At 41.0% G+C, this 16,811-nt stretch overlaps 1 protein-coding gene across 1 annotated transcript; it reads right to left on the bottom strand.

The window, feature by feature from the left end:
* Positions 1-1,843: 1,843 nt before the first annotated feature.
* Positions 1,844-4,106, bottom strand: lratd1 (LRAT domain containing 1). Its single transcript, XM_005745595.1, has 2 exons — positions 3,949-4,106; positions 1,844-3,513 (listed from the first exon to the last, which is right to left on the bottom strand). Exon 2 carries the CDS (start codon positions 3,474-3,476, stop codon positions 2,688-2,690), a length of 789 nt encoding a protein of 262 aa, XP_005745652.1. The 5' UTR covers positions 3,477-3,513; positions 3,949-4,106; the 3' UTR covers positions 1,844-2,687.
* Between the last annotated feature and the right edge of the window lie 12,705 nt (positions 4,107-16,811).

The raw sequence follows: 16,811 nt of genomic DNA, 5'->3' as shown, positions 1-16,811 counted from the left end.
ATATGTGGTAGACTATATAAAGAGCGGAAACTAATGCACACAAACACAGTGTGATGTCAGATGGCAAAAGCCTCTCCTCGAGCTAACAATGTGGTGCGATGTCTGCCTAAAATGCACATGTGTGCGTGCGCGCGCACACACGCACCCTTGTGAATCTTTCTCTGAGGCCTATTAGTCACAGACCACAAACACACACTCTAACAGTGGCTGCCCCACTACCCTGATTTTTTTAAGCTCACGGGGGATGGCTGACACACTCACACATACATGCGCACACATAATCACCCACCTGAGGCAAGCTCAGTTTACCACAGAGTCTGTTCAAAAACATACTAAACAGCCAGAACACAGAAGAAAGCAAAAACATAAAACAACAGTAAAAAGAGTTTATCTGGATCCATCTGGATTTCATGATCGTTAACAGGGAGAACATGTTTGCCTTTTGTTTTTTTACTTTGAATAATTTTGTAAACGTGCTGATTTCAATTTCAGCTCATTTTTCACACAGATTGGTCCGTTAATGTGGTCTGCAAGGAGTACAATGCAAAACAATTATGGGGAGGTGGTGACAAGTGACAAGTAAATGGATTTCGAGGAAAACAAGAGGAAGCGTGAGAGAAATGTGCCAATAGAATCACAGGAAAGCTGGTACAATCACATATTTAGGACAATAGCTAGAGAAAATCTTCCAAAGGCAACATTTACAAGGCCCACAAGCTCATTAGTTTATCCTTTGACATGAATTCATCTGCAGGCTGACAATGCAACATCTGCACACACACGTATAGGGTGGACATGAGACATTTTCTGATTGGGAATGTCTCCACAACAATCAGTTAAAGCAGTTAAAACATTACACACACACACACATCCTGGGTAACCCTGCATACATGCTCTCTCTCTCTGTCGCACACAAACTCTTTGTCTGCCTTTCCCCTCAGTTGGCTTCAGCTAAAACAACTGCAGCTCCTGTTTTCACGACCACGTTGAAAAAAAAAGAGTCATAGATAAAATCATTAATACCTAAGGGAGAGCTTAGCTGCTCATTTATACATGCAATTAGAACAGAATCAAGTGGAGGAGACTTAACAAAGGAACACCACACAGAAAAATCTTTCCACAAACCTACTCTCTGGTGTTTCATGGAAGATATTGTTGCTTTTTTGATTTTGTTTTTTTGAGACGTGATTTACCCCACCTTCAGTGATACATCAGATCACAATCCCAAGAAAATAAAGGCACTGTCTGACACTCATAGCAGAGGAGTAATAACAACACTGCAGAGATAAAGGCATTGCAGACTAATACAACATCGGTGCCATAAAAGCACACAGTGTGCTCCATCCTGATAAGAATTATACTATTATACTGTATGGAGGACATCTTGTTTACAATGCAGATAGAAACTATGTCCTACAATGCCAGCATAACTTTACTAATGTGGCTGTATGGCTGGTAAAACATCAGAGAGATCAAAATGTTTGGAAAAGACTGAATAGCAACAGGATAAAATCCACACAAATGAATATAGCCTGTGGACATAAAAAAAAGGTTTTTTCCCATTGACTTAAAGCAGCCGCCTATACTGCAACTCTCAGATTCTATATGGATTTTTCATAAAGCCTTTATGTGTCTGATGCAAATGACCATTTTCTACCTCCAAATGATGTGGAGATATAGGTCAGAAGGCACTAGAACATCAATAATTCAAAAGTGTGTGTATGAGTGTGTAAATGTGTGCATCTGAGAATGTGAGATGGTACATGTGTGTTTATGGGCGACCAAACAACACCTGATAGACCAAGTTCTTATTTTCAAATTTCAACCTCCATTTATTTGAATCAAAAAAAAAAAAAAAAAAAGAGAGATCAGGGTTAAATCCACTAAACTGAAATACAAAAATAAGGGACTCAAATCGAAATCAGTATATGAACACAATTTACACATACATCCAGTGCTGTGGAGCAGGATGACAGCATTGTGAAAATGACAATACTTTTGATATGGCAACAGGGGAGCTTGGTCAAGCCAAAATGTTTTGTTTAGGCAACTGCGTAATCAGCTAGGACTGTCTGTGAATTTGTGGCTTGGATCTATGTCGTGGTCTGTCCAGGTTTTAAAGCTAACAGTAAAAAAATAGAAGGGAGACTTCTCGAGAGCCATCCCAAATCCTATCTTTCAACCCCTCCCTCCCTCTCCTTCTGCCGGTCTCACCGTCTGGTCTGCTGCAGCAGGCACCCTATATACAGAAGGGGCCAATTCCATTATCCCGAGAAATTAAACAGAAACCAAACCGAGCCGTGCGCGCAATGTGGGGAGGGGTTGTAAAGGTGATTTCGCTTATCGGGAACAATGAGTTTCTTAGAAATCGTGTGTCCCACTCAGCACGAATTCTAACCAGAATGGGCGTTGTCTGTTTATATGGCCGCGCTCTCTTTTCTCTCAACACTGTATTTTGATGGAAATTCCACAGGGCGCCTTTGGTCCAGAAAAAAAGAAAAGAAATAAAACTCAGGCCCCATCCGTGACAAACAGACAGTCCAACACCAACAGGTCCTTGCACGTGTGCGTCCGTGTGCTTGTGTGAAAGTACGTTATTGTGTGCGCAAAAGTGTGCGTCCGTGCGCTTTGGCAAAGAGGAGGCAGGGAGGGCGGGTGGAGGAGACGATATCAAACGGAATCCCTGATCACTCCTTGCCCCCGTTAACCAGAGAGAGCTCTTTGAGAATTCCACTGGCGTCTACTCGCCTTCTCTCCCGGATCATGTCCTCCAGGCTGCGAAAGACCAGAGTGTGCACCTCGCTGCCGGACAGATGCACTTTGAGGAAGTACTGCTGCTCCGCTGAGTGCGCTTCTCCCCCGGCTTTGAACTCCCGTTTCCCAAAGCGGCACCAGGCAGCGAAACTTTCCGAGTTGGTCCAGCATATCTCCTCGCTGTTCAGGCCCACGTGTCCCGCTGCGTTCTGCATCACTAGGTCAGGGGGTAGCGGCCGATAGCGGTAACGATTATTGACTATTCTCCCGTGGCGGCCGTTGCTGATCTCAAGCAGGCTGTCTTTGCGGATTTCGCCCTTGTGCAGATGAATGATTTGGTCATCCTGCTCGAAGATGACCCAGTGGGGGGCTTGCGCGGTGGCCACCAGCTCCAGCAGGTCCCCCGGTTTGCACATAGTCAGCAAAGTTTTGGCCGAGTACACATTCAAGTCCTCGTTCTCGCGCAGCTTGGAGAAGATGCATTCCTGGGAGCAGAAAGCCGAGTACTCCACCTCGCTGACCGATAAGGGTCCCTCCTCGGTCGGGCTGTGGTCCTTGGTGAATCCGCAGTCAGACGGAGTGCGGTCGTCCACCTCCTCCTCTTCGTCAGAGAAGAAGTAGGCGACGCCGACTCGAAGCTCGTCCTTCTCCAGCCCGGACGGATCCCCCGTGGGCAGTTCGCTGTAGTTGAGGTGGGTGATCCGATCCAGTTGATTTCCCATCAATGACCTGGCAAGGGAGAGGCATGGACTGCGGTGTCTGAGGGGACAGGGAGAGAGCACGGGAATGAGAGCGGGTGTCATAAGCTGTAAAATACGGAATCAAACAAACGTGTTAAACGTTCACACAACAAGACCGTTGTTCACAAACGCTTTGCTACATGTGGATGATTTTGCTCGGTACTGGAGAGAAGTGGAAGAAAGCCCTCAACAGTTCTCAGCACTATACAGAGAGACAGGAAAACTCGAAATAGTGCACTGATGATTTACTACCCCTTGCCCTCTTCGCACATATGAGTCAGCCACTAATTAGGGCACAATGTATAAAAGCTGAGGTGATTCACGTGCAAACAAAAAGAAGAAAAACGGAACAAGAACGGCAGCTGAAACTGATGAGAGAAACTGCTGTAAATAAAAGGCAACCTGGTGCCTTTACGCATAGCGCATGGCAAGAGAGAGTGAGGGAAGAGGATACCTGTGCGCTCCCAGGGCAAGCGGTTAAATATCCTTGTGGTCCATTAGTACAGAGGGCCGCGCAGTCCCCTGCTCTCCTTCTTTCTTTTTGTTCCTTTCCCCTTTCTTCTCACTCTTATCCCTTACTCTTCGCACCGCTCACTGTGCGGTCCGGCTGTCGTGAGCTCGTGCTTCACTTCTACCAGAGCCACCTCCGTTTAAGTACCAAGGAGAGCTCCGCCTCTCCCTCCGCGCTCCGCCTTTAGGTTGTTTTACTGGAGCACAGTCACGGCTCCATTACCGCCCTGCCAATGAAAAATGCCGAGGAGTATGCCAGTCAATCAGATGATCCAATTAGGGGCGCTTAGGGCGGCTGGCGGCGATAGGCGACTGTTACCGTGGCATGGTTTTTGTTGTCAGAGAGCTGAGGAATTCTCTACATGATCAGCGGAGTCCGCGTATAAGTTCAAGGCAGCAGTCACCTGCGATAACAACTCGCATGCCTCATGAGGAATATATGAGAAAAGTTCAGATTCCTGTGCTCTATAAACATTTCTGCTATCTCAAAAAATACTCCCCAAACTGCATCCTTATCATATCCATACAGTTACTGCAGGACGTGACAAATGTGTACATCTCTTCCGGAATACAGGAGTAAGTCCCATCCTCCAGTTCCCATGAGCATCTTGTAAATTATTTCCGCATGCCTCACCTGCTTCACTACACTGCATCACTTGTACTCTCATATCTGTCAGTGTGTGCCTGGTAGAGACCATTAAGGGAGGGGCTGGAGGCAGGTGTGTGTGTGTGTGTGTTTGCGCGTGTGTGTGTGCAAGGCAGGAAGAAAACAAAGGAGCCTACAGAGACATTAATACAAGGTCTACAATATTTCACTTTGCACTGATGTTGCGTCTAGGAACAAAATATGTCTAAAATGAAAATCATATCAAATTTCAACCCGGCTTACTTTCTGCATATTATATTGTATACTTGCATATTGTGCATGCAAAATAAATGTGCGTACACTTGTGCCATCTCCAGTCTGCGGTGATGTCTCCGTTTTCATCATCACCTCCCAGAACAGATAGCCATCTTACCATTTATATCAAACCCTCTCGATGGAGTTAATGTTTTCTCTGTATACCTCTGCTTTGGAAATCTGCTTTCTGGTAGCATCTGGAGAGATCCATAGAGTAGCTTTCTTTTTCTTCTCCCAGATGGCTGGAGATAGCAGCTCTCCAGTTGCTAATATTGAACGGTCCTTGGTCTTTGTTTCCGCTGGTGACAGGCAGAGCAAGTGGAGGCTTTTTCACTAAGTGAGATATGATTGTACATATTTACACACTCTCACCCACACAAATAAAGGGCAGGCACACACAGTCACACATGTATTTCCTCCTGTGTGTCTAGCCTGCCATGTGAGAGCAAGAGTGCATGCATCTGATGGATCGCCTGCAGTGAAGCTGCAAGCAGAGTGGTGCAATTCATGATGCACACTATGTAGCCCTTTGTGTGTTTTTATGTACTAGAGAGTTAGAGAAATGCAGTAGCTAAAACATAGCTGCTACGTTTCAAGTATGCTGCCCCCCCCACCACCACCACCACCACCAAAACACACACACACACACACACACACACACACACACACACACACACACACACACACAGTCCCATGACACACAAGGTGTCATGGGACTGTGTGCAACAGCTTTGGCTGCGGTTCCTACAAGCATGTGGTCCTGCCACCTATAATTTACATTGAGCATAAATGAGTTTCCTTTGTAGACACCGCCTCTTCTAGATAGACTCATATACTGTACTCTTTTTCTTTCACTATCTTCTTCTCTCTTCCTCTCTCTTTTACACACACATGCACACACCTAATCATATATGCAGCTGGCGTAATAATATGGCAGGGTGCAGACAGTACTGGAATAACTACTGAGACAGGGTGATATTTCATAACCCCAATAATTGGATACGTCTCTATTCTCTAATTACTAGCTAAATCATGTAAGCCGCGGTGCCATACCACGCAGATAAAACAGACTGACGCACACATGTTCGCGGCCAACTGTCCACAAATTTATGTACAAATGGATTCGTGTCTACCTGACATGTGAACGATGAGAGACTCACAAACCAGTGTGCACACAAATGCATGTCTGTCTTTTGTAGTTACAACAGCGCAACAGTATATATAGCAGCTCATCCCACTAATGGATCCTGTAGTGCTGTACCCCTGCAAACTGTGACAAATGCGTCATAGTATTATGGACAAAGAGGCTGAGAAAGTTTTCAATATATGCAATATAAATGGAGTGTCTTTTGAAAAAGAAACAACACTACATCAAGTCATAAACCCCTGAGGCACAAAAGGTGTTTGTGTTCATGTGGAGTTGCTCTTGTGGGGTATGGAAAGACATTTTAAAGACCTGCATGCTGTATATCATTTGCTACATTTGTGGCATTTTAGGATTTTATCCTTTAAATGACTAAAATAGCATATAAGAGATCACCTTTTTCTCAGTTTCTCGCTTCAACTAAAACACCAAGGTAGAGGAGAATACAATGTAAGCTTTTTGTGATACTCTATTGATCCCCGCGGACAGAATAATCTTTTTGCTTCTGCATTTCCAGGCAGGTCAAAGACCAGGGTCAGCTAAAGAGCAGTGTCAGGTAAAATTACTACTGCTCTTGGGTGCCAGGTTTTTGTAGTTGTTGGAGACAGCCTGCTCAGTATAAGAAACAGTTAAGTGATTACGTAAAGAGCCAAACATTACATTCTGCAGAAGAGTCAGGCAGCGCATAAAGGTTGCAGCTGCATAAAATTACTCAGCAATTACCTTCTCTGTCTTTGTGACATACTGTACCATGTCCCACATGTAAGTGCTGGATGAAAGTTATTTACTTCATCAGTATTACATGTGTATATATTTGGGATTGTTATTGCTGTAATTAATATAATCACTTTGTATTTATTTTAGCCTTAAACTTGTCAACCTATAGTTACTGGGAGATATTGGCAATATGATGTTGGTGTGTAACATCTTATATGTCGCTAAAGGAACGCTAATCATACTAAGACAGACACAAATGACTGCTGCCGTTTTCGGTCATTTATATCACCTGAAAAATATGAAAATATGTGATTATATGAGTATGCATTGCAGTTATATATTTTCATCATATCATTTCTGACTATACAGACGGTAGGCATTAACACATCATCGTCAAAATCCATAATCCTTGTGAAGTTTTCTTCTAGATTATTATTCCTTAATCAGAGCATAATGTTCTAGTGATTGGGAATTGATAGCAATGATGCTTGAGTCTTTCCATAGTTATACACTTGGTTGCACAAAATAAAACATTTACCGTGGCTCCACTGTAGCTACATTAATGCATAGAAATCATACATTTTTAAACATTTATTGAACCTCAGTATTTCTGCTGACAACATTGTTTCAAAGGAACCTGCTCAAAGACATGTTACAACGCAATGAATCAGGATTTCTGTGCATGGTGGATGGTGGCGAGCCATGGAATGTTTGTGAAACGAATCCCTTGGGCAGAGACTGTCCAATGGTGGTTGGACAACCATTAACTATCAGACACAGCAGAGTTGTGGACAGTGGTCAGATACCAACTATAATCTGGTCAGATACCAGCAAAGTGTCTGGTGACTGTTGTCTTTTTGTAGCCTTCTCTAAAGCATGAAAGCCAACATGGATTCAACCTTGTGCTTATCTGTTCCAATCTAAACTGCAAAGCATGCCTGACTAATGACCTTACGACTATCAACATTATGTCACAAAGCTAGTAGTGTAGAATTGGCAGCACTTTATAATACAGCCAGTGACGGGCACACTTCCCCTAGAATGAAATATGATTTTTTGTTTTTTATCTGAAATTAAAATTTATAAATTTTCATTTACCTCCAAAAACTGGTAATGGCACTAGAATAAGAAAGAAACAATTTAGTGGGGAACATCATTTAGCAATTTTCCAGGTTATGTTTGATAACCCATGTCATTATTTTCATTCATTTCTCCCGCACCATTTCAGTGACTTCTCCACTTCCAACCTGAGTTTCCTCTTCTTTTGAGATTAGTCCACATATTTTAAAGTCCTGAAAGAGTTTGCTGTTGATATAAAGTCAATAGTGAAGAGGGAGAAGAGGTAAAAAGGACTCAGCCTAATCTTACAACTTGACCCCTTTAAAAAAAAAAATCAAGGACTCAGAGGAAAATTGATGTGCTGATGTGTTTCCTGAAAAGCTTTACAGGGTTTGTAGTTTTAAAAGCGGAACTGAAATCACCAAGTCAAATTCTTATGTAATTATATTTGGTTTCCAGATAAGGTGAAGTGCAGGTTGACTGCATTATCTGTAGGCTGGTTTAGACAGTATGCAAACTGTAGCGAATCCATCAGGGGGGCTGTGACTAATTTAATGTGTGCCACCAATTTGTGCTCAGATGTCTTCATTGCCAGCGATGTCAGGACCACAAGCCTGTAGGCTTTAATGTTAGATATTCTTCTTGAGTTCGAAATAGGTTTGGAATTTTTGAGGCAAGCAGGTATCTTGTTGGGCTGAGTGAAGCATTATAGATGTCCATGAAGACTGGAGTCAGTTGTTATGAGCAGTGACTTAGTGAGGGGTTAGATGTGTGGGCTTACTGTTTTGTTTTTCTCCAGTTTAAAAGGTACCATACCTCTGTGAATAGTGGTGAGAGGTTAGGAATAGCTATTTAAAAAAAAAGCACTCAAACTGTCTGGTAGTTCAGGATCTAAGCTACTGGATGGGGTAGCTTAGTGTCAGCAATTGACAGCAGCTAGATTTGAAAACTGAGGCTGTGTCCACATTGGCAGCGATGCGGTGATCAGAGACCACAGGTCATTTAAAGTCACTAGAGGCGAAATAACTGCTGGTGGCACAAAGTGAGTGGGTCACAAGATCAGCTTCTCTCTTAACTTAAGGAGAGCAATTGAAGTGGCTACCAATGACAGCAAAGGATACCGCTGATTGACGAACGACCTGGGAGTAAATACTATAGGGTTACCTAGGCAACCCAACAAGACTGGAACATCGACAAGCCAAAATGGTTCAAAATCTTTCAGCTCCAATATAATGACCAAGGTGGTTGTTCTCCCAGGTCCTCCTGAAAAAGAGGTTTTATTTTAGCAGGAAATTAGCATGCTAGTTTCCATTTAAGATTGCTTCTGACAGAAGCATTTTTAAAAAACTAGAGCCTGCAGCTCTGCTATAACTTTGGAAATAAACAAACATGGAAAACAAAAAAGCATTGAAGATTGGACAGTTATTTTATATTCCTACAGCTGACATATAATGATGTGTTACCTAATGGCTAGCTACTGAGTTGTTGCTAGCCTAATATAAACATATTAGCACACTGAAGACTGAAGAAATTGTTCTCAATGAAAGTTTATATTGAGGGTCCCAGAGGGGCAGAAACAAACACCAATATATATGTCAGGAAGAAGAAGCTGAAAACAGATCAATTTTAAGCTAAAAGAACATCTGATTTGATACATCCATAGCAAGAGGCTAGCCATTAATATGCGGCTTCATGGTTTGTATTACTTGTCATGAAAACATCCTGATCCTAAGCTTAATGGCCACACTGAAAGGCCTGAGAGGAATTCTTTTATGATGTACTCATATGTTCAGTGCTTGGGACATCATGAGCCCATGGGGTGTTTTGCAAGTCAAGAGTTTTCAAAAACTGAGCTTAAATATCTGAGAAGCTAAGAATGAGTACTTGTTATTTTTAGGGCCTCATTTCTGTTCAGTAAAACCAGACACAGAGCATTGCAGTAGTCAGTTAAAAACATGACAGCTTCAGTCACTGACACTCTGAGCTGGAAGCAGGGCTGATACAAAATCACTTAACAAGTGGAGAGAATGTGAATGACGTTTGAAAACGTCAAGCGGCTACAGTTGCAATAACTGCTGCCGCCAAAGTGGGCAGGACCAGAGTTAAACTTTTCCCAACTTCCATGCAAGCAATTGAAATGTCTATCAATGAGCGTGCAGGAAACGTCTGACTAGCATGTAACCTGGTAGTCAAAACATTAGAGAGTAACCTCGGCAACCCTGGAGCGAATCCTTCCTGTGTGGATGCAGTTTATCTTTTACATATCACACAGTACAGCAGCGGTTCTCAAACATTTGCAGATTAACTATTTTAACCTTACACCCACATACCACAAAAACAATCTCTCCTTTGCTTACACACACACACAAAGCTTTTTTAAACACTGACTATTAGTAATGAAGAAAAACAAGCAACTCCAGTGTGTGACATTTCAGAAAAAAATAAATAAGTAGTGAAGCAAAGTGAAGAAGTGTCCTAAGTTGTCCAAACAAGCTTTATACTGTCAGAAGATATTCTGAGAAACATTGTGACATTGTGGTTTCTTTTCATTACTCACAGCGGTGAAGAATGCAAGCCTAAAATGCTTGGCTTGGTGTTCAGTCTTGTGATATTTGGTGCTTTGGTTTAACCTGGCAGTTATTTCACATACTTCCATGTTTTATTAGTAGTGTAAAGGCAGTTGCACTTTATAACACAGCCCAGTAAATACTTACTGGTAGAGACACTAAATTATCCTCCTAAGACTCGAACTCTTTCATGGCATGGATTTTTAAATTCTCTTTGCTATTTGAGCTGACTGGGACCTGATGAATGTAAAAACAAAGAATTACCAGTTGTTTTTTTAACCTGATTTTTGTTTCTGAGAAAAATGAGAGCTACATATGAGGACCCTAAATACATTGAACTCTATTTAATATGAGTAAAATTACATCCTCAGTTATGGGTTGTTTTATAAAGTGCAACCTAACAAACACATTTATTTAGCATCTTCTCCCACAATCTGTGTGGCCAACTTTGGGAGTCACTGCTACATATGTTGTTTTATGGTGTCTGTCAACTAATCCAAGCTGAAACACATCTGACCGAACTTGACTCCGTTAGTTTTTGTCATCCACTCAACATCAGTAATATGTGTCTCTTCTTTAAGCGGGGCAAAAGGTCAATTTTTCCCCTCACTTTACAACCTATTTCTCATGAGAAAGGAGAAATAGGCGCAGTATAGTTCAGTGGGACTGTCTCTGACTGCAGACTTGCTCTAACAGCATTACAATCTGTATTTCTTTCTAATTTATCGCTCTCTCAGCTACCTTACTTTTGATTGTCACGAGATATTGTACATGAGCCAAAAATGCAGATTAAATATGCAGACAAAAAAAAGGTGCTGGAAATCAGCTGGGCTGTCCTGTCATATTAATTGTGCCATAAATAGAAGATGTTTGCCATCATGAACAAGCATCTGTTCCTCCAAGTAATAACAGACAAACAATTAGAGAGGATGGATATTACTTTAAAAGACAAAGCCAAGAGTTTGGTTCTTTTCCGGAAAAGGCATAAACAGGGCGAATGCGGTTGCTTTTAGTTGCTTATTGGTTGTTTGACATTATAGCTTTAACAGAAATGTCTAAACATTTGAGTCTTTTATTGGCTGAAGACCCTGGTTCATGTCCAGACAGTCACATATGGCATCAAGCTGTCCCAAGACATCTTGCAATTCAACAAGGGAAGAAATTGGAATAGTTTGGTCACGAAACATTCCTTTTGCCAATATGAAGAATTGAATTGGCAAAAGTGTTTCTGTACAACACCAGTTCCAAGAAATTCTCCCTCAGTGTTTCTCCAGATACAGCCAGAGCTCCTATTGTGATACAAAACAACTTCATTTGTTGCACTGTGTTTGTTTGTTTTTGTGCAACAATGTCCATCTACTATGAATGTGTTTGTGATCGTTAGATTTTGTTGTCAGTCACTTGTGTTTATTTTCTGATTTCTTTTTATTATCAAACATAGGACAGACAGTTTAGTCCCATCTTGAGATTATATATATTTTTAGCTGTATTTTATCAGAAAACTTCAGCGAATATATTCTTGGAAACCGTTATATTTGTGTGTTGGCGGGTGTGCGCGATCCAGTGTGTTCCAACTCTGTCTGTATTCCATTGAAAAGTAGGTCCTCCTTCAGGTTTTATCTGCTCTTCACAGGCAGCAGACTGTGAGTCACTCAGGAGGCCCTATCTGACACATCTGAACCATCTGGCTGTAGATGTTAACTTCTGCAGATTCAACATCTCCTAGTCCTGCTAGGGTCATTGTGCTCTGAAAAAGAAACACACAAGTATGTAAAAGGTACAAGTCTAAGACTAGACTGACTACTTAAGTTACTAATCTTTGCTTCTACAGTTGGGTCAACAATTTCCAAAAAATTTTGCAAGTTTTGCTCTGTGCACAACTACTGCAGAATTTAAATTCAGCTAAAAAAAGGATTACATGTTTAGGAAATACAGCAAATTCTAAACACAGTCTTCCATTTTCAGAGGCTCAAAAATAACTGGATAACAGACAAGCAGTATCATTGCCAGAAAAGACTTGTTCCCTTGTTATTTCATGAAAAAAAAAAACAGTAACGGAGACACAGTATCTGAAGTGGAATCAGGAAGGAATTTCTATTTTACAACTTTTAACTATAAATAGATGCCAGTGCCACTGGCTGAAAGTCCAAAATATATCTATCAAAGAGATATCAGAACCTGTAGGAGTAGCTAGTAATCAAGAGCCTTGTACATTAAAAAAAAAGAATGAATACACTGACCAGCTCAATGAAAACAAAAGGCTCCAAACACTACAGTGGTACAGTGGATGATGATGGAATTATTTCTATATTTAAGATAAAATGAGTTAATAACAGCCTTGAGGCAGTTTTGTTGTCAAAGTCTACAGTCAAGAGAAAAACCACTAGTTACACTGAACAATAGAAAGGATTAGATTGAAAAACATTTAAAAAGTGCCTGAATAGTTCTGGGTCACAAGTATTTTTTGGTGATGGGATTGCTGATAGAAGAAACAGGATACACTGTGAAGTGCACAGGGTTGTACTCTGCTCAGATTTAGCCAAATGCTACAAAACTCAGCACCTCACATTGCAAATGGATGATGATCCAAAGCATACTGCAGAAATAACCCAAGAGTTTATGAAGGCAAAGAAATGGGATGTTCTTCATGAGCCCAGCCAGTCACCTGATCTCAGCACAACAAAACTTTACAGTTACTGAAGTTCCAACTGAATGCAGAGAAACCACAAACAAGCAGCAACTGAATTTGGCTTACGAGAGCATCTCAAGGGTGGAAACAGCATTTGTGATTATTATGGGCTCTAGACTTCAGTGCAAAGGACTTTCATTCAAGTATTCAAAAACAATTATCCTTATATTTGATGTAGAGATTTTGTGAAACCCCATCAGTTAAAGCTGAAAGTAACCACTTCAATGACATATTGACTGTTTGATTTAGAATCCACTGTGGGGTACAGAGGCAAAACCAGAAAAAGAAGTGTCTTTATTCAACAGAATGGACCTAACTGTATGTCCCAGGAAAAGCTCTTTCACTAATCACTGTGCCTGTTACCTCACCCAGCTCTCCGCCGTCTAATCTCACTAGATAAAGCCTGCCTGTCCTGCTCTGCGCTCCACACTTTACCATCAAGTCAGCACTCATCAGGCTGTCTTGCTCTCTGCTCCCTTTATCAGCTTCAGCTTTGTTCTCCAGCCAGCTCCAGCATGTGCTTTGATTGCTCTCCATCTACTCACCTGTACCTTTCAGGGCCTCCTTTCCACGAGTTCACATCTAGATGATAACTATTTAGCTACTGATAGAATTTATTTTAAAATGGTGTTTGTTTGTTTTTTTTTTGTTGTTGTTGTTTTTTACAAACCTGAAAATGAGGGGAAAAAAATCAAATGTGTGTTTTTAGTGTTTACAAGCACCAATTTTCATTTATAAGTGAATAACGTTGTTAGATAACGCTGCACTGTTTGCAAAATAATCATGCTTTCTAATAACTGCTCATCACTGCTGGTGAGCTAAATGCCACTTTTGCTTTTGTTTCACTGCAAGATGGCAGATAAATGCAAACAGTTACAACACACCAATGTGTCATAAAACAAAACAAACGGTCAATTCAATTCTACTCAGTTCTGTTTATATAGCACCAAATCACAACAACAGTTGCCTCAAGACGCTTTATATTGCGAGGTAAAGACCCTACAGTAATACAAAAGTCACACAACTGAAAAAATCTATCTAGTACATGAACTCTATTCCCACAAATATCTCTGTCACACCGAGTTTATACTAAATGTATGTCATTTGATCCATTCCCCCCCAAATTGCTGTTTGCTATACGTACAGAACACAGTAATCTTACACTCTCTGAATTCCCTGTAAGAGTTTTTGAGCTTGAAGGAATCTTCAGACAGATTTGATTTATAGACTGATGCATCTAATGCACAATAGTAGCAGAAGGTAATGATGTTAATTCTTTTTGCTGGTCTGCTCATATCAAAGTAAGCAGGCCAGGCCATCACTTGTCCCCCACCGACCCCACCCCCTTGTCTTTCGCTGCCAACCCATCCCCTCTTTTTCACCCTCTCTGGTCGGTGTTGTACATTGGTATGCAGGGTGATGTTGGCCAGTGTTTGCAGGGGAAGGATAAAGCAGTAATCAGTGCCAATGAAGCAGTTCTTGTCCCAGAGCACAAATGTGCCAACATCAGCAACCCCACCAAAGCATGTGTATCAGAAGTGCATGTGAGTCCCCCCTTTTTTTTATGGGAGAGAGCGAGTAGTACCAGTGAGGTCAAGCAGAGGTCATTTTCCTGGACACAGCTCTTATATCAGTGCTCTTTCTCTCTTGTGTGCAACTGTAGCTGTAGAATATGATCACACCCAGTGAAACACAGCCTGCTAGCTTTTCTATTTTTTTTTCTGTCTTAATCTCCATCGCACTGACACAGGAGGAACAATTATACTTTCCAACCCCCCCAAAAAACAAAACAAAACTTTGTGTTACACTAATCCAGTGGTTCTCAAACTATGGGGTGGCCCCCACTGGTGGACTTTCTGATAAGGTGCATGCCAGAAAAAGTTTGAGAGCTAATCAAACACAGATTCTATACCTGCCTTAACTGTGGACCTGCAGGCCCAATTTGTATGTTCCTGATGCAACTGTTGTGAAAGATATTCCAGGGTGAAAATATGGAATGGCTGTTTTTGTTTGGTTAACATTTGAGGGGTCAATAAACAAGGTGATACAGTGAGTCCAAAATCTACAATTTATTATTTATTAAAATCTCGGGAAAGGTGAAAATGGAATGTTTTAGTGCCAAAGTGCCAACGAGCACGGCGCTAAACCATTATTCGCACCAGCAGCCCAGCTAACTGCTTATAGGACAGCTGAGATAGTGGCTTCCAGCTGGCAGCCCCTCAGTGTTAGCGTGTGTAAGCAGTTCTCACCCAGATAAATAAAGGTTGCAATAATTAACGCTCGGAGAACAGTTGCCTTAACTGTAATTATCTTCATCTGCTGTTTTGAACCAAAGCACATTCATCATCCTGTTTTCTCAGCCCATTAACGCACATTAACCGACTTTTATTTATTTATTTCTGTTATCTCTGTCAATAAAGTTGTTTGATTTAAACTGTTGACCGAATGCTTGCTGAGTGAAAAGTGTTGACTGAGAGGAGAGCTCCAGATGGTGGTTGAAGGACATATTCACGTAGTGACACTGCTTCTCTGTTTGGGTCCATTCAGCCTTAATAATTAGAGCCAAGAGGCCATCAGAGGTCACACTAGAAAAATTATAGCCTTTACAGCGTGTTTTAGCATAATATTAATCAGCTCCTGTGTGATAAGAGCCAATCCAGAATCAACTTTTGATGGTGATCTCAATATGTACTCTTGGTAACATCAAAAAGATATGAGCCATGTTATTACATATTAAAATACACACAAATACAAATACACACCCACATAATGTTATGTTACGTTTTAAATGCGCGGAATAATTATTATTATCAGCTGAATTTTACAGAGCGCTTCAATCATGAATTCAAATGAGTTTGACTGTTTAAATGGCTAAAGGGTCAGCTGTTTGACTCAGCAAGTCTTCCTGATAGCAAAACAGGAATTAGCATTCATGCATATAAATTACAAATTAGGCTTTTATTGTAGAAAGATTGGTGATACTAGTTGCTCTCATTTTGTGATGACACAGATTTCACTGAATTTCACAAACGAACTTCATTCCCACCTCATCGTTTACTTTTTTATTGGCTTGAATTTGACTATTATTGTTATTATTGTATCATTCACCACAGTGCATTTCCAGTGACAAGCATTTTCAAGCTTTGCCTTTCTACTGAATATCTACTGTGAGGAAATTTTAGGTAGTGAATAATTTCTGGGTATTTTAGTGGGAAAATGGATGTTCCACTATTCATTTTGTTTTGTATATTGTGACAAAGACTGTTCTACTTTTCCTACTTACAATAAAATATCAACAGCAGCAAACATGGCAGGCCCAAATTACTTCAACTATGAAAAAATATTCAAAGTATAACTGTGTGGTAGAACTTGACCCAAGCGGCTAAAGAAGGGCAGGAGACAGATGCTGTCCAGTGTAGTGAGTGATTTATTCACCATTTTTGTGACCAAACAATATTTATAAAAAAAATAAGAAGATCAACTCCATAGTTAACTCAGTACAAATAAATATAACTGAATTTAAATAAGTGGAAATTAAGCTCACATGCACACAGCTACACTGACCTGGTCCATTCTCCTCGAACACCTGCGTTCTTCTGTTTAAATAGTCAACTTAACCAAACAACCTCACCCCCGGACTATTCCATTACGTAGGTAAGACAAACATTTCCCTACTCAATCCTATACTGCTACTCTTTACTAGCAATAAAAACTCTAGGGTGTAATCAAT

Source organism: Pundamilia nyererei, unplaced genomic scaffold, assembly GCF_000239375.1.
Source record: "Pundamilia nyererei isolate P.nyererei 1_Seehausen unplaced genomic scaffold, PunNye1.0 scaffold00161, whole genome shotgun sequence".
NCBI lineage: Eukaryota > Metazoa > Chordata > Actinopteri > Cichliformes > Cichlidae > Pundamilia > Pundamilia nyererei.
This window is presented reverse-complemented; position numbering and strand designations above follow the sequence as displayed.

Coding starts and splice junctions, on each gene's coding strand:
- lratd1 (XM_005745595.1), bottom strand. CDS start 3,476: ATGGGAAATCAACTGGATCGGATCACCCACCTCAACTACAGCGAACTG.